The 25,149-nt window shown below is 31.6% G+C and overlaps 3 protein-coding genes across 5 annotated transcripts; 2 read left to right on the top strand and 1 right to left on the bottom strand.

Moving 5' to 3' along the window:
• Positions 1–503: 503 nt before the first annotated feature.
• Positions 504–8,087, bottom strand: LOC123014349 (UNC93-like protein MFSD11). The gene is made up of 5 exons (XM_044413408.1): positions 7,913–8,087; positions 2,089–2,273; positions 1,863–2,039; positions 1,541–1,809; positions 504–1,488 (listed from the first exon to the last, which is right to left on the bottom strand). Exons 1-5 carry the CDS (start codon positions 8,003–8,005, stop codon positions 866–868), a joined length of 1,347 nt encoding a protein of 448 aa, XP_044269343.1. The 5' UTR covers positions 8,006–8,087; the 3' UTR covers positions 504–865.
• Positions 8,088–11,238: 3,151 nt separating this feature from the next.
• LOC123014134 (SH3 domain-binding protein 1-like) lies at positions 11,239–19,330 on the top strand. Of its 2 annotated transcripts, none has more exons than XM_044413045.1 (6): positions 11,239–11,646; positions 11,899–12,034; positions 12,088–12,384; positions 12,438–12,654; positions 14,510–15,783; positions 18,535–19,330. In XM_044413045.1, exons 1-6 carry the CDS (start codon positions 11,594–11,596, stop codon positions 19,030–19,032), a joined length of 2,475 nt encoding a protein of 824 aa, XP_044268980.1. In that variant the 5' UTR covers positions 11,239–11,593; the 3' UTR covers positions 19,033–19,330. The 2 variants fall into 2 exon arrangements, with proteins under 2 accessions (XP_044268980.1, XP_044268979.1); XM_044413044.1 differs by having other exon boundaries at positions 11,241–11,646; positions 11,899–12,037.
• Positions 19,331–19,791: 461 nt separating this feature from the next.
• On the top strand, positions 19,792–24,135 carry LOC123014390 (sarcospan). 2 transcript variants are annotated; one of them, XM_044413479.1, is made up of 5 exons: positions 19,792–20,018; positions 20,639–20,903; positions 23,308–23,474; positions 23,527–23,622; positions 23,682–24,135. In XM_044413479.1, exons 2-5 carry the CDS (start codon positions 20,648–20,650, stop codon positions 24,045–24,047), a joined length of 885 nt encoding a protein of 294 aa, XP_044269414.1. In that variant the 5' UTR covers positions 19,792–20,018; positions 20,639–20,647; the 3' UTR covers positions 24,048–24,135. The 2 variants fall into 2 exon arrangements, with proteins under 2 accessions (XP_044269414.1, XP_044269413.1); XM_044413478.1 differs by having other exon boundaries at positions 19,795–20,018; positions 20,620–20,903.
• The last annotated feature ends 1,014 nt before the right edge of the window (positions 24,136–25,149 follow it).

The following is a 25,149-nucleotide window of genomic DNA, read 5'->3' as shown; positions in this document are numbered from 1 at the left end:
ATTTTTATCGACGCCTTGCACACTTGTGCTTGACTTTTTCCACTTCCTCTGGCGCTTCCGAATGCGTGACTTGGAATCGTGTGAATGAAGCGATGAGAATACACAATTGTTTTATTACCACATGTGTCAATAAATCTTGTTTTGAAAGTTGCTGGATATTTAAATGAGAATTCGCTGGAATTAATTCCGAGAAAACTGAGTTGTTTTATTGTTGCAATTTGAGAATTATCTTAAGTGTCGCTTTTATTGTGTTTGTAACGGATTTAGACTACAGCAAGGCAGTAAACTTAATTGCAGTCAACAGATGCTTTTCTAAAAACCTATCAAGCTCTTTAAGGTCAAAAAATGTTGTTGCTCATATACATATAGTGCAAAAAAAATGTTTTGCTATTTCCAATTAAAAAGAATATTGAGTGGTTATGCAACCAACACTTCCCTGTGGCACTCCTAGTTGCCTAAACACTCATTTATTTTTACTTTCTATTGTAAATAATAAAAAAACGTCAATATTGAATAAATTTTATGGTACATTTAAAATATACAACGATTTGTTACATTTTAAAATCTCGCAAGTCTGTTAAAATTACCAAAACCTGATTTTTATCACAGATTCCATAAAAACATATTTACACTCTGTGACACACTAAAATATACATAATATTTACAAGAGTCATTAACAATTGATATAATTTAAGGAATGGCAACAAAATACAATTGGTTCATCAGTCTCACTTCGTTCCATCACAGATTATTAAAGGAAACTTTGTTTGTTACCACTTGAACTAAGAGAAAGCTTCTTAGAAGCAATACTTGTTACACAGGGAAAAATTTTATGTATAAAAGATAAATAAATACTCATAAGACATTAAAAAGCGGCTTTTTCACTCCCTTCACTGCTTGCATTGTCGTGAACACTTTTAGCGAGTGCTTCTTTCTTCACTTTCCATTCAACCATGACAAAACTAGCGGTGCCACAAATGGCCAAAACGAGAAGAATCCCCAACTGGCCATACAAAATCAAACCGGTGGAATACCCAAAACAAATCGCAGCCGCCACTGATTGTGTAAATTTGAAAATAGCGAACGCTGATGCGCTATTATTTGAATAAACACCCCCCAAAATGGAGTAAATCTGTGTGTTGAAGCACGAGTCTCCAAAACCAAGGAGGAAGGAACAGAAGATGGCCAATTCGGGACTACTTGTGATGATAGCCCCGTCTGTGGTGTCCGAGAAGGGAGAATTGTTGGGCAAGTTGAGGAAAATGAGGAAGAAGCTGATAACGTGGACTATAAATCCTGCAATAACGATGGGATCGCGACCCCATTTGATGGTCTTGGAACCCAAAATGCCGAACGCTGCCCCTCCGAGGACTTCTCCAAGACCGATCAAAATACCAGAGAGGCCGACGAGTTCCTTGGGATTGGAAAATTTCTGAGTGAAGCCGATGCATGAACTGTAGACTCCGCTGAAGAAACCCAACTCAATACCTGTGAAATATAATAAAATGATTCAAGTTTTATTTCTAAAACGGGTACAAACCTGTGTAGAAGAATGTGATGGAGAGAAGGAGCATGTCTTTGGTGAAGAACAACTTGACAGCGCCTTTTAGCGCCTCGAGGGGTGTTTGCTGGACTTCGTCCGGTATATCAATTTGGGATGTTTTTTTCGGCCGAGGAAGAAGCACCATGACCACAAGTCCAGCAATTCCAATCCCGCTCAAAGTCCAAATGACCATATTTCTGGTATCTACATCAATCGAATCCAAGCCTTTGAATTTGAAATAGACGAAGAGATTTCCAATAAACATGCTATAAAAATCAGCCTTGTAGAAAGTACTAGTTGGGAATAATAAAACGCTGACCTTAGTTGTAGCATTGCCCAGAAAATGCCGGAATTTCTTGATACCGTCGCCTGTGTGGAATTTAATGTGAGGTAGTTGCCTTGTCCCGTCCATATGACAGCAGCGCCTGTTCCTATGATAACACTGGCCAAATACAGAAGCCACGTTCGAGGAATGAGAAACGACATAATGAAGAGACTACAATTATGTTAGAATTTGGGGAACCAAGTCGCATCTTGGGACTTACACGTAGGTGATTCCCCCGAATAACATAGCAAAGTTCGGACCTATCACACTTATGACAGAAGGGGCTGCCCAGTTTAGTATAGACATCACAGCATAAATGATTGAAAGACTGACGTAGCCATCGCCTTGAAAACTCGTATCGTTCTTTTTTTCATTGTCTTGCTTTATACTCTCAATGATGGTTTTCTGCAAAAAATCAAATCTCAAATTTTGTGCCATAATCTTTCATCACAAAAACTAATTTTGATTGAAAATAATGAATCAGATTATTTTTACCGATAATAGTATTTATACGCAGGTATGTTGATTCATAATGACAAAATACAATATTTTTGATAAAAATCTTTTTGGCCAAAGTCTTTGTATCGAAATAATGGATTAATGTAAACATTATCTTTTTTTTATTAATACCTGATAAGTTGAAATGACGTAGTCGTCACACCTCTCATTTGTTTCCCAACCAAAAAATACGTTTTGAGTTTAGTTTTTTAGTAAAATGAATTTTGAGCTACAACTTTTCGTTTTTATATTTTAATCTTATTTAAAATATAGTAAATTAATGACTGGTTTTATACACCTACCATCAATTACTATAAAATAAGGCACAATTATTTTTTTAATAAAAGCATTGTTTAGCCTTGGTTCACAAAAATTTATACTTTAATCTTCCTTTATAACTTGTCACAATATTTTATTTGAAAATGTTATTATAAATGTAGGTATTATTTGTAATTTATGTATCAATGAAATAATCATTTATGTATCAATAATTTTAATCCCGAGAATGTAGGTAACGCCAGAGGCGACTGAAGGAGCCGAGGGCATTTTCATTGGAGGAATTAACGATTTAAGAGATGCATACAAAAATGAAAAAGACTTTTATTAACTACCTACATTTTTATTTTTTTTTAATTATAAACATTAGTATTATTGTTTCGATTTATTATGAAAATAAAAGATCAGATTGTAAATTAAATTTTTTATTGTTTCATGCAACGTTTTGATAACGGCCGTTATCATTTTCAAGCAATAAATAGACTTTATTTTGTACTCAATGTTAAAGAGTGATTTTATCAACTAACTTCAGTAGATAAAGTAGTCTTTTATCGTCTAGTGAAATAATAAATAACTAAAGCATGGTTAAAATTTGGATCTTGAGGTTATGTGGAACCACAACATGGGGGCAATTTTCATTTTGCTCCACTAGCTTTGGTTTAAAATAACCTCGGTAATTGGTATTTTTGTTTTCCGGAACATTGCTGTATTTAAAGATTTTTTAATTTTTTTAATTTTTTTTAATGATCAAAGTAAAATTTTATATAAGCTGAATAATAAAAACCGCTCCAAGCCATAATTTTATTATTTTTCGAGATATGACAATACTTATTTTTTGATCAAAGTTGATTGTGAGCAATTTTTTGATTGTGTTTATTGTGAGCAATTTTTTGGAATAGACGCTCGATCAAAATAAATAAATTCATAGATGATAATAAACTTTTCAACTTTGTTCCAAGAAGTAAAAAATAAAAATAAAAATTTTAAGAAGGTTCTTTTGATGCATTTGCAATTGTTAATTTTTTCTGTTACTCTGTTAAACTTTTTGAAGGTAATGTTCCAGTAGTTTTTTCTGATGTTTATTTATCCCAATAAAAATTCAACATTCTAGTGAAAAAATAATAATAATAATAAAAACCATAAAATTTGAAGTTTCTGCCATAAGTGTCAACAATCAGAGTGGGCAAAAAGTACAAAAGAATCTTGCCAATTGCAAGTAGAATTTTTTATTGCCAACTGAAACAGCAGTTCTTGATCACACAATTTATCTCTTTACACTATCAAATTCTACGTAACAAAACTTAAGAATTAATAAAAAACAAATAATCACGACAGTGCCTAAGCCTAAGCAAACCGCATCATTAGAATTTAAAAAAATTATTCAAAAATGCATTTATTTTCTTGCGTCATAGCAATCTAACAAAACTTCCATAACCGTAACCGACTCTGTACATTTATTAATAATCCACAAAAATTATTTACAATAAATAAATCAAAAGTGTGCTAATTTCATTGAAAGAACCAGTTCTGTATTTATTGACATTTATCCAATTGACGAGTTAAGAAAAAATGCTAAAGAAATGATGATATAGACGAAGGTTGGCGATATTTAATTTAACAGCCCCATTACGAAAATCTGTAGCAAGTAATTTACTTTCTTCCCAATTTAAATTTTTATCACCACTTGAAATGTCAACTCTGTAATTTTTTATGTACTTTTTAAACTTTCGTTGCACCAGTTTCCATCTGCTTGTAAGCCCACACATGTAATTTAAATAAAATAGTATTTCGTATTTATTTATTTCAAAAAAAATGAGATGCGAAAGGTTATCCAGATTTTAGCACTGATGCAAACTGTGTCAATAACTTTTTGAGATAAGTCGAATGAGGGCAACATCATTTTGTGGGAAGATGAGAAATATTTTTTTTCAAGATTTTGAATTATTTTTAGCAATTATTAAATGGATCAAAGGGCATTACAAGGTTACAAAAACTTATTGTTGAGAGAGATCAAGATAATAACATTGACTCCTATTTATCAAGTTTCGAAAGACCCTTCTCCCATTTTTCTTTTCATTTATCAAAAAGGAATTTTTTAATTATCTGATTAGGTTTGATAATTATTATTATTGACAAAATAGATTTTCAGTCATTGCTATAGCTTTAAAGATAACAATTAAACTATAATAAAACGTTTTTAATCTAAAAAAAATCTAAAAATGACATTTGCATCAAGATTTGTATATGTACTATATTATTCATAATCAAATCAAACATTCACAAAATATTAGTTTTTTTGTCCAAGTTGATGCAATGACATATTTCTATACAAACAAATAAAGTTTTTGATAATTGATAAACTCGTAAATTTGATATTCTTGCATAAATTACTTTCCGACCACAGGATGTAATGACAAATTTCCCAACCTCCAAAAGGTTAAGAATCGGCATATTACTATAGTAATTGTGACTAAATTTCTTTTCTCTGATTTTACACTTCATAACACAATCACAGTTTTCTCCAAGACATACTTTTCCTCTAACAAAATAAGCAAAGATGATAAACTTGCATCTTGACACACATTATTATTAAGTTATCAACTTTATGAAAAAATGGCCAATAATCATCCAATGTCAAGTATAAGTAGTTCACAAAAATAAAATTTGTGAAGATTTCACTTAGTATCAATAAACAAGTTGACACAAATAACTAACAAGTAATTGTAAAAAAACACAAAATAACTTTTTTGCCTTGAATTTACTTTTTCAAAATTATAAATTCAAATCATCGTAACATTATTTGCGCAATTTTTGCATTTGTTGAATATTTCTCCAAAAATCATTGCGTAAATAATGAAAATAATTAAAAGCGTGAATCCACCCATCACAGATTAGATGTGTCGATTAAAAGATTGATTAACTCACGAAAACAAAATATTTCCACAATTAGATAAATATTTACTTATTATGCGACGAAAACAAGAATCGTTTCAGTAAAAGTGGAACAAAATTAAAATTATCGAATTATTACGTAGGTGCCTGCATGTTGTTAAAATTATTACTTTTATTTTATAATAAAAGTGAAATTAAAAGCATACACCCGCCTTGACGTAATTTTCTTAAATAAGCTTATCATTATTTGTAATAATTTGTTTTATTATTTTAGAGCAATATTTTATAATAATAAAAGTGTTAACGTTTTATATTTATCACATTCGCAATAATCTTTTACAGAAATAATCTCACATATTGATAACACTTGTTATAGTAAAACAAAATAAAAGAAAAGAGTGATTAAAATAGGGTGACACCATTTTATTAAGTGTTTATCAAAGAAAAAAATTCCTTTACAAGTCATTTTTTCCAACTTTAATATCTTAATATTTAAGCTTCTATAAAATACGTCGTCAATCACATCGTTTTTTAAAAGTACATAAAATACACTTATCTTGGCATTTTGCCAATCTTGACATTATTTTGACATATTTCTTTACAACAATTTCTTAATTTAGCAACATTTGTGATCCAATGTCAATGTAGGAAAAAATTTTTAAGACAACAGTTTTATAGTTTAAAAATCTCGGTCTATTAAACTATGACCTCGATTTTTAAACTGTCCGTAAAACTTTTGTTGTCTTATTAAACTACAATCACTTTTCAAGTAATTTGCCTGTGATTTAAAAAATTAAGTTGACGACATTGATGTAGGAACATGATACGTATAGGGCGTCAGAACTCGCGACCCAAAAAAAAATTTCAAGTAAGAGAAGACGCCAAGAACATGGATTTTTTTTTAAATTGTATCTGTCAAAAAAATTTCACATTTGACATTTTTTATGTTTATTAAACTAATGATCTTGTATACAGGGTCCGCCAGAACTGGCGCCCCAGAGAAAAATTTTAAGTAAGATAAGGTATTAGGAACATGGAAAAAATGTTTTGACTTTTGACATTTTTTTATGTCTATTTAATGATACTGATGATCTTGTATATGTTTTTTTACAATTATTTAGTAAAGGTACAAAAATTTTGCCAATAAAAGCCCAAATAACATTGAACAGAGTTACAATTTAGGATACAGCTTCCTTGTTTCCTCTTCTAGTAGTCTGTAGCAAAAAAACTTAGAAAATCATTTTTCCAGCAGAAATAAATAGTGTCAAAATTAATATAGATAAAAATTTTTTTTTCAATATTCCTGATATCTTTGATACCTTAAGTGACATTTTTCTCTGGGGCGCCAGTTCTGGCGCACCCTGTATGCATTTTATAATTATTTAGTAAAGATACAAAAATTTTAACAATAAAAGCCACAAATAACATAAAAACATGAGTAACAATTTAAGATATAGCTTCCTTGATTCCTCTTCTAATAGCCTGTAGCAAAAAAAACATGGAAAATTATTTTTCCAACAGAAAATAAATAGAATCAAAGTACAAAATTTAAACTCTCATAACATTAAAATTTTTATAAATAGGATATTTTAAATATTTTTTTCATGCTTCTAGTGGTATCGTACCATTTTGGCGAGTTCTGGCGCACTTTGTATAGCAAATCGTCCCCATTCTATGCATTTTCGCAAACTTAATTTTGAAATCTCAGGCTAATCTGATGCGATGGTATTAATTTTAATTGCCTTAAAAAAATTCACTTGAAAAGATGATAATAAGACAATTTTTCATTGAGTGGACTCTTATCCAACTCTTGAAAAATCTTCACTGAAGTAAAATTTGAGAAGCAATAATGTAGTAAAAATAAAAATCTTCATTATCTTGCACGACAATTACGGAAAACCCAATTGATATTCGCAAAAATAGCCGATAAACATCTCTTTTATCTGTAGAATTACGCAAACAACATCTCAGCCGTTGTTACAGATTAATTAAAGTCCATAAGCACTGGAATATTATCGATAAGATATTCGCGCCAATAGAATCAACTTTTAAAATATTTATTGGAACAATTTCTAATGTTTACGAGCAATTACTGGTAATTTATTCTTATTCAAGATTGCCGGAGGCACGTTTATTTTGAACACCGGAAACTCCGGGTGGGACATAACTAAATATAAATCTGCAGTAGGAGTGTGCGTTTGTATGAATTCCTTTATCAACAAACCGGAATTCGGCCTTCATGTTTACTGTTAACAATTATTGAGACGAACTTGAAACTTGCGCAAGTTCAAGACCACAAAGCGCCAAACTTTCTAATCAGATGCTTTTGCACAATACAGGTTTATTATTTTTACGAAGAAATAAACATATTGACTTACCTGTATGTTGCCCATGGTCTGAAAGGCGGTAAAAATCAGCATGAAAGCCAGGCCCAGAAGGACCACGTTGAACAAACGTCGGTCGAACGCCATTCTCTCTTTCAAACTGGAAATGAAAATTCAACTTAAAACATTCACTTTCGTTCTGATTGTGTGTCTGGTTTGAAAATTCTGATTGCGAATGGTTTTATAATGCGGATAGTGCTCTCGGCTCCAGTGCTGCCGTCTTGCGGACGTAGCCTCAGTGTTATAATACTGATAATAAATTTCGGTGATTGACTGGCGTAATGGGGCCCAAATTGTTCGATTCAGGTAACGGAATTGTTTATAATTGCAGGTTTGGTGTTTATTTGGGTTTTCAGTTTAAACAAAAAAGTAATTAAATGTTATTTTATTTTTTTTATTTCTAAAAGAAAATTTTAATTTGTGTTGCTACTGAAAAATTAAAAAAAAAAAATCACAATTATATTTTTATAATAATAAATATTTTTGTTGTTCGATTTTATAAGTAAGTATATAGAAAGTAGGTACTCCTAGATAATTCAATGAGATGGAACTGATGAGCGATGTCATTACCATATTTGGGGGATTCCCATTTCCTGTCGCTTATTTCTTACTATAACAAATACAGTACGACTAACAATTTACTAAGTACTAATATGTACGTTTTCATTTTTGAAAAATGCGTACATGTTATTTGTGTTTACTATTGTTAAATAAAAAATGTTGATAAAGTAATATTGTTTAGACTTTAGTTAATACATCGTAGTATAACTGGTCCTCTAGCCACCATAAAAAATACTTCAATAATTTCTGTCTGGAACCTGAGTGAAACGAAGAGTTGAAAAATAAAATGCATCAACATGATTAGAATTAACTATTTGCTAAAATGTTTCACTTTAAGTATCACAAATGATAGATATTTAGCTGATTAGCAAATAAATATTTAATTCTTTGTGGTTTATAATAAGCACAATAATTAAATAATAAATACAATAATAATATTTTATTAATTAAAAAAAATGTTTATATTATTGTCATAAACATACACCACGTTACCATTTCTATCGCCACACTCTGACAAAAATAAGTTGAAAACATTTGATTTTCTTATAAATGAATCTATGTTACAACTGGACGATATTGACAAATTTAGAGCCAAAAAGCTTTACTATTTTATACAGAAAAACATTATGAAAAGTTCAATGGAAGCGGAAGCATATTTTTTCTCAAAGTGTTTTTTTTTCTAATATGAATGACGAAAAGTTGAATGAGATTGACTTAGAATTTTATTCATCTTATTAGTAATTATCTGTTTTATAATTATTTAACAAAACTGTTCATAGCAATATATTTCTTTGACTATTATTATTTATTATATTTTATTTGTCATTATTGTTTTTAAATAATTTTATAGTGTGAATATAATTGCTTCAATTTATAAGTATTTTTGGCTTTATTGAAAAATTAAGATAAAAACAACACTAGCAGATTTGAACAATCTATTTTTTCATTGTTTATTGTCATACAGTCCTGCTGTCTTTGTAAAAAAAAATATTAATTGTGAAATTTAGGTATTATGCACAGTATGTCCCCGGATTGAGTTTACAAGAGGAAAACAAAAATCTTTGATTTTACATCATCTGCATCATCTGAAATGAGGAAATCTGTAATTAAAACTTCATTATTCTGATTCAGTGAAAAGAAAAGTTCATTTTTCTCTTGATTTTGGACTTTGAATAATTTTTCTCTGCTTTTTTAGTCCCAGCACATTGGCGGTTTTATTTATTTAATATCACTTTGTCAATTAATTCATTAATTGAATAATAATAGTTCTTGTTAAAAATGACTTTATTTTTTATCTCATTTTCCGTTGTCAAAAAAATAAAACCACCAATGTGATAGGACTTAAAAAGCAGATAAAAATTATTCCAAGTAGAAAATCAAGACAAAAATGAACTTTTCTTTCCACTTGAGTCAGAGTAATAAAGTTTTAACTACAGATTTGCTAGATTCAGATGAAGCAAAAAATGTTTTCCCTTGCAGTTTTGGCATAAAATTATAGATAAACTTTTTCTCTTGTAAACTCAATCTAGGGACATACTGTATAATTCAACGGAAAATAGACACTTTAATACAATGCAACAAACCTGTAAACCACTAAATACAGAAGGTTCTCAGAAAAAAAAAAACAGACAAATTAAAGTACTATAGTTTTAAAACTTTCGAGAAGCTAAGTAAAGAATAAATAGAAGAAAAAGGTGTTTAAAAATATAGTATACCGACATATACATAAATGATGTACTGTCAGAAAGCCTAATGAAAAATGTGTTTTAACAAAAAATGGGATTTAAAAAAAATCCTTTTTTTTTAATAAATTAAATCGTCAAACTTAAAGAAAATTAGTAATAATACATAATTAACTTAACCTGACCTAGTCGACTCACCTAAAATGGAAATAAAATAAAATAAGTTTTCAAATAAAATTTTAAATAACACAAAAAAAGTTTTGAAACCTTTAGGTTTAGAGAACATTGCAGCTATACTAGAATTTCTAAACTTCAAATCACTTCTGTTAAAGATGCAAGAAACGGATTCTTTGCAAAGGATTTAAAATTGTTAACTTTCCAGTGGCGTAGGTTTTTACCATTTCAATCGCGACTGTAACTTATTTCTGAATATTCTGTATTTATCAATGCCTCTAAAATAGTAATAAATAATTATTAAAACTATATGTATATAAATAAAACGTTCTGTATTTGGATAACTCTGATTCTGCCACCCTTCCTACGAGCTGTCACTGTTTGAAGCCATCACACTTTGGTGAAATTTCATGAAAATTGCCTCATTACCAATCGAAATAAAATACCCTTTAATAACTCATAATTTCTTTTTAATATTAGAAAATCCGTAACAGCTCGTTAAACTATTACTTTTAATTTGCTATAACATATTCGTGTTCGTTTTCAATAATAATTATACTACGTATCAGTTGACACCCATAAACCTCATAACTTTCTTATCAAATTAACAAATATATCATTTATCGAAAATAAACAAAAAATATTGAAACTTTAGATAAAAGGCCCCAATCAAATTCTGAGAAGTTTTGTGTAAATGCCACATCGGTCTGAATTTAAAAATTGGCGCGTTGGTTCCGCTTCGCTCTTTTGTTATTCATCAGCCGCCATAAAAAAATGTTAATAACATCTCCTCCCGCAATCGACAACAATCACGAATGTGAAAATCGCGTTTTATGAATCGCTTTGTGGGGAAAATAAAAGAAATTCTGTTAAAATAATAATCTGTGCGCGCACGTCGAGTGGAGCCGACCATTTTTCGTGGTATACGATCGGCCAGTGGCGGTGCCCCAGTAATAGAAAGTGATGTGGTCGTGTTGGTCTTTTTTATGTCGCATAACCAATGATGATTAATTGATATTTTAACATTTGTTAATAATTTGTGACGTCTGTGAACTGCTGCAATAATGACAAAAAGTGTGGTTATCGGCGTAATCGAGTGAAAAGTCGGCGTTGAAATACACTTTTGTTTACGTGAAATGGAAAGTGATATTTGCCTTCTCTATCATAATATGATCTCATCACGTAAAAGTTAATAATAATTCCTTGTGGTACATTATCGGCTACAATTTTAAATATCGAATTTATTTAAAGTTTTATAATGAAGAAGCAATTTTTCCGAGTCAAACAACTCGCCGACCAGACTTTCCTCAGGTGAGATTTTTCCAAAAAAAAATGACAAACCAAAAATCCCCTAAATCGCAATGTTTATCACCTGTGTTTATCAGCATCAAGTAATCTATTTCAAAACAATTGAAACAAAATATATATTTTGAGGTTATGAAAACCTCAACCTTCGAATCTTTTTGAATTCTTAACTAGAACAATTTATTCAACAATATAATGATCTCTTATCGCATTGTGTCCAAATTAAGGCAACAATTTAACCGCGGATTCATGTTTCAGGGCCGACAAAAGCGAAGTTTTAAATAATGAAGAACTTCAAGTGGCTGATCAGAAAATCGAATACTTACGAACGGCACTATCTGCGATCATCAAACGGATTCCCCATTCTGGTCAAAATAATGACATCGACAAACGAGTTGTAAGTCACCTGTCTGTCTATCAAAACAACTGATTTATTGACGATTCTAGAAAAAGAGTATTGAACATCACTTGGCATCTGTGTTTTTCGAGCAAAGTACTCGAAAAAATGAACAAGGGGACCTCCAAGAGCTTCCTAATGTCTTATTTTGTGCCACGCTTAAAAAGTGTGCAATGGCGGAGCAGGATTTGGCGAGGGAATACGCCGATCATGAGAAACAAGTTGAGGATTTAGTCAGTGCTCCTATACAGTTGTTGCTAGATTCCGATTTTCATAATATTCTGAAACAGAAACGCAATCTTTCTAAATATATCTTAGACAAAGACTCTGCCAGTAATAGGTATCATGTGAGTTGCGTCGTTTTCAAGTCACTGGGTATTTTTTATTGACAACTTTGCAGGCCACGAAAAAAGAAGCTTTGAGGGATGATATGGAAGAAGCCGATTACAAAGTGGAACAAAGTAGAGACGCCTTAGCTTACGAAATGTTTAGTTTATTAGCGAAAGAAAACGACTTGGCCGGGTACATGTTGCAAATACTGAAATGTCAAAGAGCGTATCACGATAGTGCCTTAAAGCATCTTGAAAGTGTGATTCCTGAGTTAGAAAAACAAATAGGTGAGTTGGTTTTAAATGTATGAAATTTGAAAAATATAGAAAAATTGTAATAACGGGACATGAAGCATCAACACAATTTGATATGTCGCAAGCTAAATTTGATAAAAATCTCTCTTTTGTTTCATGGTTTTTCCATTATACACTAATAAAAAATTTCTAGAAAATATCAATTAGAATATTAGTATGTACATAATTATGTCAAACAAAAATCACAAATTTGCAATAATTTTATTTTAAACTACTCCCACAAACATCCAATTTTCAAACCACTTAGTTTGTTTTTTAATTTCACTGAAAAGTGTGCATGTAATAAAAATTTTGCACTGATAGAAGAAAGCTTCTAACTTAAAATTCTTTCCCTAAATATTACTGTTAAACTGATAGATAGTATACAGGTGAGCCAGAACTCGCGCCCCAGAGAAAAAATTCAAGTAGGATAAGTTACCAAGAACATGAAAAAAATGTTTAAAATCTGTGAAATAATTTTGACATTTTTTTTATGTCTATTTAATGATACTGATAATCTTGTATATGTTTTTTTTTTACAATTATTGAGTAAAGGTACAAAAATTTTGCCAATAAAAACCACAAATAACATTGAACAGAGTTACAATTTAGGATACAGCTTCTTTGTTTCCTCTTCTAATAGACTAGTAAAAAAACTTGGAAAATTATTTTTCCAACAGAAATAAGTCAAGGTGCAAATTTTAAACTCTCATAACTTCGAAATTTTTATAGAAATTTTTTTTTTTTTAATTTTTTCCGTATTCCTGCTATCTTACATTTTTCTCTGGGGCGCGAGTTCTGGCGCACCCTGTATATTGGGATTTTTTTTACGTTTTTGTTTGAATTAAATTTTTGATCTAAGTTATATTAGCCTATAAATTTGAAATTAAGTTGGAAACATTGAATGTATAGGCAAACTTGTTATTGTGTTCCATGTTAACATTAAAATTTTCAACCGATGTAGGTTTTAATTTTTTTCGTCTCCATATTTTCAAAATTAAAAAATCGCGAAATTTATCAAAAATTGTCGGGTAGATTTAAAACTTTTAGTCGTAGGGCATTTAATTTGTGAGATGGTTTTGGGCCAAAAAGGGCATTTTGTTTCATCGAAAACTCAATTTTTTATCATTTTTTCGCTTTTTGATACATTTTAATGTTGGCATGTTGTTCCATCCCGATTTTGCCTTTAAAAAACTATATTCCGAAATTTTGCGATCATGTTATTATTTTTATTGTGAAAAGATACGAAAAAAAAAGATTTTGATTACAATTCGGTCACAACTGTTTCTTAGGTGGATCCTAGGACGTCCACAGGAGTACAAGAAACTCCATTTGATTCAATTTTAAATCACTCACTTTTTCCATTTTTTTAAAATTTCAGCTACAAATGTTACAAAAGAGGTGAAAAACTGACTAAATCGAACGAACCGAAATACATCTCATTTTACGTTTTTCTGCCTTGTTTTTTTACTCATTGTTGCTAACTTAATTTCAAAGTCATAGACCACTTTAATTAGAAATTTTATCGGACTCATTGATTTAATCATTGGAACTGTATGGAAATACTAAAATTGTAATTATACCGTAACTACTTAGCGAACTATTTAAGCATGATCGTTATTATAATGGAAAATATTTCTGCTGCATCTCGTATGTGTGTAACGTAAGAAATGTTAAATTAAGAAAATCGTGTAACTGTTTATTGGTCAAATTACTCATGTATTTATATCGTTATCCGTTTGTTTATTTTTACAAATTCCGGAAAACTGATATTGCAGTTTTGTGTTTGGACAAGACCATAAATCATCGTTTTCATTTGCGTAATTTCCTAATGTTTCCTTATTTTTAGGTGACAGTTCCGTGAAACGTGTCTACGGCATTCCGCTTCAAGACCACCTTCGAGTCACTAATAAAAAAATAGCTCTTCCTTTAGAAATTTGTATCACCCTTCTCCAAAAACACGGTCTTCACGAAGAGGGTCTTTTCCGTATCGCCGGCAGTATGTCTCGCGTCAAACGTTTAAAATCGTCGATAGATTCAGGCTGTTTTTCCCCGAAACTCATCCCGGAGTATCAAGACATGCATGTCTTGGCCAGCGCTCTTAAAATGTACCTCCGGGAATTACCCGATCCTCTTCTAACGTCAAAGCTTTACAATGAGTGGTTGCAGTCGATGCAAAAACCCGAAAGCGAAAGACTGGATATAGTCAAAGGTCTAATCGCGAGTTTACCTCGCGAAAATCGTGATAATTTAGCTTTTTTGATTCAATTTTTATCGGAGTTGTCTCGGCATCCCCAAAATAAAATGAGTTCGTCCAATATTGCAATTGTGGTCGCTCCGAATTTGCTGTGGGATAAAGAAGAGGCAATGAATATGGGGAATTGTGCAGCTAGTAGCATGCTTGTCGAGCTTTTTATTAAAGAAGTCCATACTTTGTTTCCTGAAGACGTTAGTAAATTTGTGACTTTTTCGTGGTTTGATGATGAAGGGGGATTCACCCGATCGACGATTGACTTAAACGCAAGCACTGAAAATATCTCTGTAAGCGAGAGCCCCAAACCCAGTTCGAGGAAAAAGAAGACCCCAGCCCCTGGCCCTCCGAATAACTTCGCCCGGACCGACCAAGACCTCGTCCAAAACGAGAAAAATTCAATGTCGTCGTCGTATCCCTCGGGCAGCTCCACCCTAAACCGTCCTCAAAAACCACGAGAGAACCCGAAACCGAAAACTTCAATCGGCGTAAACACCGACGATAGAAAAATGAGTTTATCTCAAGAGGAAACGCACAAACCGGAAGTGATCAAACCACCGCCTCTAGTCAATTTAGATAGTAGCAAAACGGTCGCTCATAAGGTTATAACCGAACCGGCGACTCCTGTCCAAGTGTCTAAAGCCAAACCTGTACAGCCAGTCGTAGCACAAAACGCATGTGATAATAAAAACTTTAAAACAACAATCACGCATTCGCTGGTACAAGACGGCGTGTGTCAGAAACCGATCGCAGCGCCGCGCTCGATCGACACCGGAGTCAAACGAAGTTCCTCGATCAAGATTGATCTTAAGCAGCCGGAAATAGCCGAAGTGACGCTTCGTCGGCCCGAAATCATCGCCGCCAAACCAGAGGTTTATATAATTTTGCATAATTTAATTACATTATTGTTTTTTTTTCAAAAGGTGATCCTTGCAATTTTTCTTCAAATTGATTGGTTTTCCAAAAGTTCACGTGATAAGTCGCGCACCTCCTTGAAAGGGAGTAATTGGGTGGTCCTCTAGAGTACTAAAAAATTTTATTAGTCAAAAAATTTGGCATTTGACATATTTTTTTTGCCTTTTTAATGTTTTTTTTTTGATTTTGTATGTGTTTTTATAATTATTTAGTAAAGGTACAAAAATTTTACCAATAAAAGCCACAAATAACATTAAACAGAGTTACAATTTAGGATACAACTTCTTTGTTTCCTCTTCTAATAGCCTGTAGCAAAAAACTTGGAAAATTATCATTCCAACAGAAATAAATAAGAGTCAAAATTCAAAATTTAAACTCTCACAACTTCGAAATTCTTATAATTTTTTTAACATTTATCTTGTCACGGCCCCGCCCGATGATACAGTGTCACGGAGGTGCGCGACTTTCCGTACACCCTGTATTTAAAGAGTACGGGGGAAGTTTTTCATTGCTTAATGAATGTCACTTTCTACAGACTATAAGATAAAAAAAATTTAATTGTATTTACATACTTTCAATTTTGAAGAAATACAGGGTGATTCAGATAAGATAATGAGCCCGACGTTCTGGCAATGCAACCCAAAAAACAAATTTCATTTACGTCTTGATCTAATTTTAATTACGATTTGCATTTGCAATCAAAGTTATCTTATGTTGCTTTGACAGTGCTTTGACAAGCAATTTATGATTTATAAATAAACTGTTTGCCTACCTTTAATGTTTTATTCTTTCATACATTTTGTGTTGGGTTTATATCGAAAAGACTATTCTAATTTCTCTATCATTCCGCGAGAACTGAATGGCACTAATGTCAGAGTGACATAAGATGATAACTTGGATTCAACTTGCAAATCCTAATTTAAATTGGATCAAAGGCGTAAATGAAATTTGTTTTTTGGGTTGCATCGCCAGATCGTCAAACTCATTATCTTATCTGAATCGCCCTGTATTATTGCTTTAATGTTTTTTACAGCGCCATACAAAGATTTTTAAACAGCATAATTGAAAACCTATTTTTTGATATCTTAAACAATTAATGAGAAGTAAAGGGTTAAAAAGGCAAAAACGAAAAATGTAATAATAATTGCCTTTCTCCGTTTTTTCTTGGAATAAACACAGCAGTCAATTTTTCGTACCAGATGACATTTTACTTAGAGCCACTTTGATAATCGAATTTAAAGAAGCACTAAATTAAATGTTTTTTAGAATATGCTGATTACTACGGATTTGTTGACAAAAACTTCATATAAACCAACATTAACTCTAAATTTCTTTTTAAATTCGGTTGTTATGAAACTGGCCCTTATAAATAATGGTTTATTATATTACATTTATTTTATATTATTTATACAATATTAAGTGAATTTATACATGGAAAATGTTTGTACGAAACTTGTTTGGTCGTTTTTGTAAAATACTTTTCATCTGAAGTTATTTCAAAAACAAATTAATGTTTTTCCAATCATTGTAATTATAATTCGTTTTGTAACAATTCATGAAATGCTTTTTTTACGGGAAAAAATTAGACGCTCAGTTATTAAACTAAATGCTAAGTACATTTCCTAAGTAAAAATACTAAACGCTAGATGAAAATAATTAAGCTTTTTTATTTCTACAGAAAGTGGTTACAAAACAAATCGAAAAGAAATGTAGGCAAATTAAATGCATGGTACTGTACTTAAACATCAAATATTTTTGTTCAGTAAAATAATACATATTCTATAATAGATACAATAATTAATATAAATAATCTATAATATTCTTGCGCATGGGTTTGACTTAGCATTATTATTTTTTACCCTGCAAATCTTATTTTAATATTCGTACTTAGCACTTAGCCCTTTTTACGAACTAAAGGATTTGCTTAATTAGCCGCTCATTAAACGATTTGCTTAATTAGCCGCTCATTAAACTTTAATTTTATGGCCTGTTTTGGTAAAATAAAGTAAATTTCTGGTTCAGAAAGAAGGTATTGCACAAATAGCGTAATTCAAACCTAAAACGACGATTTTCTGACTTGTTTCTGCAAATCTCTTAAATGAAGTGAGTTTCTGCCTCAAAAACTAGCACTATTATTTTAATACAGGTGCGCCAGAACTCGCGCCCCAGAGAAAAATGCCATATAAGGTAAGATACCAGGAACATGGAAAAAATGTTAAAAAAAATTATCTATAAAAATTTCGAAGTTAAGAGGGCTTAAAATTTACACTTTGACTCTATTTATTTCTATTGCAAAAATAATTTTCCAAGTTTTTTTGCTACAGACTACTAGAAGAGGAAACAAGGAAGCTGTATCCTAAATTGTAACTCTGTTCAATGTTATTTGTGGCTTTTATTGGCAAAATTTTTGTCCCTTTACTAAATAATTGTAAAAAAACATATACAAGATCATCAGTATCCTTAAATAGATATAAAAATATCAAATGTCAAAATTTTTTGACAGATAGAATTTTTTAAACATTTTTTTCATTTCCTGGTATCTTACCTTAATTGAAAATTTTCTCTGGGGCGCGAGTTCTGGCGCATCCTGTATAATGTCAATAATAAATATTGTATTTTATTTTGATTAGTATTTTCAGTAAGTTTAAGAAGTAATGAAATAAATAAAATTAACCTATTTGAGTTGTGATGTGAATAATATGTTCCAGGTGCCCGCACGGCCCGCGTCGCTCACAAAGAGGCCCAGCATGGACCTGGACCCGACCCTGCACCGCACCCAATGCTCGGTCTACAGCTTAGCAAACAAGCAACAGCCCAGCTACGTGAACGTCCAGAACCGTAACGAGAAATTCCAGCCGGGCCACGACAACAAGATCGCCGAAAAAGAGCGTTTTCTGGGCCATCAGCCGCTCAAATTCGACGATATTAATTCGAACAGCAAAACAGGGCTGCCACCCAAAGCAATAAAAGGGCAGGAGAAATCGGACGCGAGCAAGTCGAACGAGGATTTAGGCGATTTGGGGGAAAAACTGAACGGTAATCAGAAAACTAGTCATGTGCGGACCAGATCGGACGGGAATTTGATCGAACTGAGTGAGAGTTTGGCGCAGACGCCGCCGTCGCCGCGGAGTTTGAATAAACCGACGCAGCCGCCACCCCCGCCGCCGGTCAGTGTTAAGAAGGAGCCTGACAGTACTGATTTGTAGTTGAAAAGTGATTTTTTTTTCAGAGTTAGGAAGTCTATTGAACAAATAGTTGCTGTTTGACTGAAGTTAAAATTTTAAATTTTAATGTTGATGTTAAAGTTGAAACGGATTTTATTTATTCGGATAGCTACTGGTTAATAAGGCACACGAAATACAATTTATATATTTTTTATGTTTGCTTTAACAAAACTGATTGCAGTATAATTTTTAGAGTTTAGGAATTTTGATATTCTTTCATTTTATCAACAAAAGTGCTGTACGAGACACAATCAATAAAAACTTCGTTATTTATAAATGAGTCCCCTGGTTGCCCACTTTTCGTTTATTTGAACTAAACCCAAACACTTCCTTCTAAAAATACCTAAAGACCTATCATGTTTTACAATAGTTTCAGTCTGAAATTGTACAGCGGTTAGTCTCGAAGCAAAATGGAATGTTTTACCAACAAATACGCGTTCAAAATTTATGATTCAGTCTATTACGACGGAATTACACTTCCACGAAAACAACCAATTATACAACCCATTTATATTTTACACCAGGATTATTTCTACCAATTCTATTACGGTAAGTGGAAACCAATTCGATTCTCATTAACCTCGAAACGCACAATTTTCACTTTCTTTTTTGCCAAACATGCAGACTGTTCCACAGGGTGGTTTACCGCGATAATCTCTCGAGTATTTCCCCACTGTTTGAGCGCCACTGGTAAATCCCACTTCAGTAATTTAAAAAAGGTGGGCAAGGTGGAGGTGAACGAGCGAGCACATGGCCATGCCATAGAAATGTAAATTTTTCAATGCAGTAGTTGTCTTGTGCTTGCGTTTGAATGACAACGGAATTGCTTTTTAGTCGGGGTTTTTCAAGCGATTCGAAGCGGATGTGCGCCACTGAACACACCGAAGAACTGTGAAATGATGAATAATCGCCGATTTCGCGCTGGAAAAGTGGTTTTTGTCTTTTTTAAAGAAGTTTTGTGACGTTAGGTGAGACCACTATTTTTCTACGTGACGCACGCAAATTCCACAAACGAAACAATCACTCGGAAAAAAAAATCTAAGACAAATAAATATTTGTTACGCAATTCGCATTGTAATCTTTGTAATAAATAATAATAATGTGGTGTAATAATTACTGTGTATATGGTAGTTGTTTAGTAGTCAAATAATCAGACGATTGTGACGTTTTTCACTGATAAGTTTTTAGGGCACTAAAATGGGTAACGCGGTGATGAATAAAATAAAAAAATATCTGATTTTTTTACTTGTATTAAATTATGGTTTTAAGAGAAAGCTAAAATGCAGACATAAATTTTTAATAAGCACCACCTACTTCATTGCCTACGTCTGTGCAATATTCAATAGCACTTCATCAATTGTTTAATAATGGAAAGTTAATCATTCCGCGTTATATTTTTCAGACTTAGAGCCCTTCCCTTACAGGAAGTACGCTTTTATGACCATCGTCGAGTAATTATCAACCACATAAAAGCTCTGTTCATACAGAAATCACATTTTCTGCACCATAAACTAAGCTGCGGCAGTTTATTGTTGTAGTCGGTGTAAAATAAACTGTTTCATTTTGCAGAAATATTCGATGTTTGTAGTGGTCAAAGATGGCTCGGAGAGTACCCGCGGATGCAAAAAACGGAAGTAGACCAGTTAGTTTTTACGACAATTGTCTGGAAAACGGAAACAATACGGAAAGCCTTGTAAAGGAGACACAGTTTGATAGTAGTCCGACGCAAGCACATTGTTTGATGACTACAGTGCCCCAAAATATTGCCGCACAGAATATCGCAAGTAAACATACGCCCAATAGGAACAGTCTGAGGCATAGTCGGATGATTGCGATGAATAAAAATGGACGAGGTAAAAAATCTCTAGTCTATAAAGATACAATGTTTGTCTATTTTGACTTTATTAGCTTCGAGTTTACACAAAATGTTTGTTATTCAAAGAGTGATGGCTTACGTGAAAACATTTTGTCATTGAGACAGTTTAAATCTTGTAGGAAATGACACGGGAGCTACGTGCATCCTGTATTCAAAAATAGTTAGTTTTTTACATTTTCCGGCATGCTATTTCTATTGATACATCCGGCCGTTTCGGATTTTTGTTTCTCATTTCCGTAATGAAATTCACCAAAGCGTAATTGAAAGTTTGATCTACATTTTATTTGATCAAAAATAATAAGACATACTTCTCTATTTTGTTCTGAGATAAGTGGGTACCTAATGAGTAAACTTAGCCTACTTCTGATTCAAATCAGTACAGTTTAATCGTTCTGGTGGAGTAATAAAAATTAAGTAAATTACTAGATTATGTTTTATTAATCTCTTTTTGATTTCGAAAAGTTCCCTTATTTTATTTTACTGTAAGGTTGCATAATACTATTCGATTTATTATGGATTCTGAGAACACATTACATACCTTAATTTGGTTGACGGTTTAAAAAAAGTAAAAAATTGTGTTTTTTTTTAAATAAAAAGGAACCAAACTTGTTTGTCGACTCCGTGATGCTCTGTTTTTATGATAAACTATTTGAATAAATTTTTCATGTGAAAAAATTAAAAAAAAAATTATCATATATATTATTATCGGACAAAAGTAATTTTTCTTTGATTATATAAAATATAAAAAACATTTTGATCAGCATTTAAGTTTTCAAATGTTTTACTTGTTGAAATGGAACTAAATTATGTGCAACAAAAGTAAAGCAACTTTTACAAAAAGAGAAGTAAGCAGCAAAATTATGGAATAATCTTTATGAAAACTGAGAATATTTTGTTTTGGCAAAAAAGATCGAAGAGGTCAATTTTCTTATTAAAAAATACAGAATTTTCAACTTGATTTAGAATTTTACACCTTTTGGTTTTTGAGTAATGAAATCATCGATATTTCTAGGAAACCCCTAATTTTTTAGACAGTTCGATATACTTACCTTTTAATTGTCGAAATGACAACACCAAAATATTAAATATTACCTACATAAAGTTTTCGAAAAAAAAAAGCGTCCAAAAAGTGAAAATGAAATATATCAACAAAAAACCAAACATATATCAAGATGACAAGTTTGTATTTTTTTAAAAGAAAATTGACCTGTTCGCGAGCATTTTTGTCAAAACAAAATATTTTCGGTTTTAATCAATAAGATTATTTCATAATTTTGCCGCTCACTGTATAACATGTTTATATGTTTATAACAGAAATACAATGATTTTTTAACCAGAAATCCCAGTAAATATTTAGTATTTTATTTTTTCTCAAGTGTAACTGTTGTTTTTCGAATATTATTTAGAAGTCAAGAGTTGTATTATAATTTTCACATGGATTAATAAAATGATAATATTGATTGACTATAACAGAAATACGAGTAAATTCACTAATATGTTAATGACTTATAGAATCTACCAAATTGCAATTTTTTCTGAAATTGTTTTTTTAGTCTAATAAAAAAATATCAAATTTGCTTGTGCTTTTTTCAAGTGAAACTGTTGTTTGAAGTTTGAATAATTATTTATTTAGAACACACATACCAGGTGAATAAAAAGTATGAAACCAAGCGTTTTTTGCATATACTAATCAGAATCACTTTACAAAAAAAATGAGTGCAGTGCAAAGTACAATAAAAATGTGATCGTTTTTCAAGAATAAAATTTTTCGAAATTCCTTTTAGTTTTCAAATTTAATAAAAAAAAGAATGGCGACCTACAATGACAATTTTTTTAGTTAGACTATGACCTCTTCATGTGATAATCTTACCTGAAATTTTTCTTGAGTGAAACATCCTGTATATACCAACAGGAATCCTGTGTTTTAAAATCTTTGTTTTTATTATTATAATTATTATTACATGAACAAATAATTTCGATTTATTTTCTTGTTTTTTTCAAGTGTAATTTACTGTTGTTTTCGAATAATATTAAAACACAAGTATTTCGATTATCGATTGCATACTAAAATAAAGAAAAAGGAGCAAAATCACCACATGTTTTCTGACGGTTACCATAATGCGGGTATTTTCCAGCAATCGTTTGCATAAATTTAACTTCGCAATAAATTTACTTAACATGCTGTATAAAATTTAGTAAAGATGCTACTGATAAAAGACAATTCACACAAGTGAACAATAGTTCATAAAGAGAAATGCGTTTTCTTTAACAATACTCAACAAAAATCACTGGAAAAATATTATTTACCGTATATTAATTATGGAAAATTACATAATTCATTTCTGTTCCATTTATCATATTCTCTTGCATTTTTATTCCAGTACCAAGAAAATACTTACCTGCAATATTCCGATATCACAAATTAGCCAAAGCTCTGCTAGGCTTAATATTACTCTTAGGCTTATCAATATGTTTTTTGTCCCTTTGGCTACTAATATGGACCCCAAACATACGACAACGAGACAATCCTCACTGGAGCGGAATACCAGTAAGTAATTCAACTTTCAAACAAAATTTCCATTATTATAAAAACACTGTAGGTACTACTTTCGGGCATAGTCGGCATGGTACTGGTTTGCTGCTTTCGTAAGGAGCACCCAGGCATGAAAAAAAATTACTTCGTCTACGCCGTCAAGGTAAATTTTGAAAAAAAAATATATATATATATATATATTCGACTCTGGAGTAATTATAGGTATTGAGTGTGACTTTGAGCACTATTGGGGCAATTTCCGCATTTACGGCTTCTGCTTTCGCCGTTATCCACTTGGTGGCGCTGTATAGCATGACCTGTACTCCCCCCGGCCAACTCGACACCACCTGTATGTGCTTCAAAAACGACACTCTCCCCGCCCAAAGTTACCATTATGTCGACTTGAGTTGTCTCGAAGTTGACAACATTCTCACCATTCTTATCATTTTCTCGTGCGCTGCGAATCTCATCGTCGGGGTGATGGAAGTGTGGTATGTTTATCTGCACTGGGCCAGTAGATACGTCTACACTTATTCCAAAGTGAGGACGGAAAACGACCAACCGACTGTTCTACAGAACCCGAGATAATTTAGTACCTGTGTGTTGTCCCAAAGATTTCTATATTTGTTCGATTCGTTGTTGGTAGGACTTGTTATAAATAAAAGAGTTGCGTATTTGTAAAAAATTTAAATAAAGTTATATAGATTTTTCACAGAAGTGTATATTCTACATGATCACAATTGTGGGTGCTTTAAAATGGCATTAAAGTCGGCAGACTTGTCACAAGGCAAGACTACGAACAGGAATGGCTAAAAAGTTTGTACACAATTATTGCGAAACGACTCAAGTTAAATTATGTTTGGCTTTGTGCACCATTCATACATCTTACGTCAGAAAAATTAACTAAATAAAAAATCAAAGCGATTATATATAATGTATAGCAGATAAGGAAACATAAAAGCCGTTTCATATTCTTATAAGCAGTCAAGTGTTAAAGTCACGTGTTCATAAGAATGTGAAACTAGTTTTGTTTGAGTTTTTTGGAAGACTTTTAACATTATTTCTCCTCATTAAATCATTTACAAGGAATTAAAATGACGACAATTTTACGCAACACTGGTTTCTGTAATTGCATTTCAACATAATCACAGATTATAAATTTGGTAAAGTCGTAAACAACCAATAAAATTACAAAGAATAGATTTTTCGTTTTAAAACGTAAAACTTCACAGCCGTGTAGTTAAAACAAGGTTGGATGATTTTTAATAATCCAATATCGTACGATATTAAACAACATTAGTTTTGGCTTGATTAAAACTTTCAAATTATTTTAAAAAATAACGATTTTTTTTCTGCGATTTAAATTTAAACTTAAAAAAGTGTGTAAATCTGGTCGTCAAGTCACAACCGCCATATTTAAAGTTAAACAAAGAGTTTTTTATATAAATTTTTCACCCATTAATACAATGAAAACAATTTCACCACTAAAGTTGTAAATTTGATTATGACGACTCAATTCTTACAAATTTTTAACAGTCCGCAGCTAGACAAGGATGATTGTATATCACATTTTATTAGATAAACAAGGACAGAATATAGACCTCTTCTGTATGGAACCAAGCGGTTTTTTTTGTGAAAATAGTAATACTATAAAAATGTGATCGCTTTTTGAAAATAGAATTTTTAGAAG

The sequence above is a fragment of the Tribolium madens genome, unplaced genomic scaffold (assembly GCF_015345945.1).
Source record: "Tribolium madens isolate multiple individuals breed KSU strain unplaced genomic scaffold, Tmad_KSU_1.1 Scaffold_97;HRSCAF=244;Tcas5.2_LG3a, whole genome shotgun sequence".
In the NCBI taxonomy this organism is placed as follows: domain Eukaryota; kingdom Metazoa; phylum Arthropoda; class Insecta; order Coleoptera; family Tenebrionidae; genus Tribolium; species Tribolium madens.
The sequence above is the reverse complement of the archived record's forward strand: the minus strand, read 5'-3'. Positions and strand labels throughout refer to the sequence as shown.

Coding starts and splice junctions, on each gene's coding strand:
- LOC123014134 (XM_044413044.1), top strand. CDS start 11,594: ATGAAGAAGCAATTTTTCCGAGTCAAACAACTCGCCGACCAGACTTTC. Junction 11,647..11,898: donor GCCGACCAGACTTTCCTCAG/GTGAGATTTTTC, acceptor TTCATGTTTCAG/GGCCGACAAAAGCGAAGTTT. Junction 12,655..14,509: donor TGAGTTAGAAAAACAAATAG/GTGAGTTGGTTT, acceptor CCTTATTTTTAG/GTGACAGTTCCGTGAAACGT.
- LOC123014349 (XM_044413408.1), bottom strand. CDS start 8,005: ATGGCGTTCGACCGACGTTTGTTCAACGTGGTCCTTCTGGGCCTGGCT. Junction 1,810..1,862: donor TGGGCAATGCTACAACTAAG/GTCAGCGTTTTA, acceptor TGATTTTTATAG/CATGTTTATTGGAAATCTCT. Junction 1,489..1,540: donor CATCACATTCTTCTACACAG/GTTTGTACCCGT, acceptor TATATTTCACAG/GTATTGAGTTGGGTTTCTTC.
- LOC123014390 (XM_044413479.1), top strand. CDS start 20,648: ATGGCTCGGAGAGTACCCGCGGATGCAAAAAACGGAAGTAGACCAGTT. Junction 23,475..23,526: donor CTCACTGGAGCGGAATACCA/GTAAGTAATTCA, acceptor AAAACACTGTAG/GTACTACTTTCGGGCATAGT. Junction 23,623..23,681: donor ACTTCGTCTACGCCGTCAAG/GTAAATTTTGAA, acceptor GAGTAATTATAG/GTATTGAGTGTGACTTTGAG.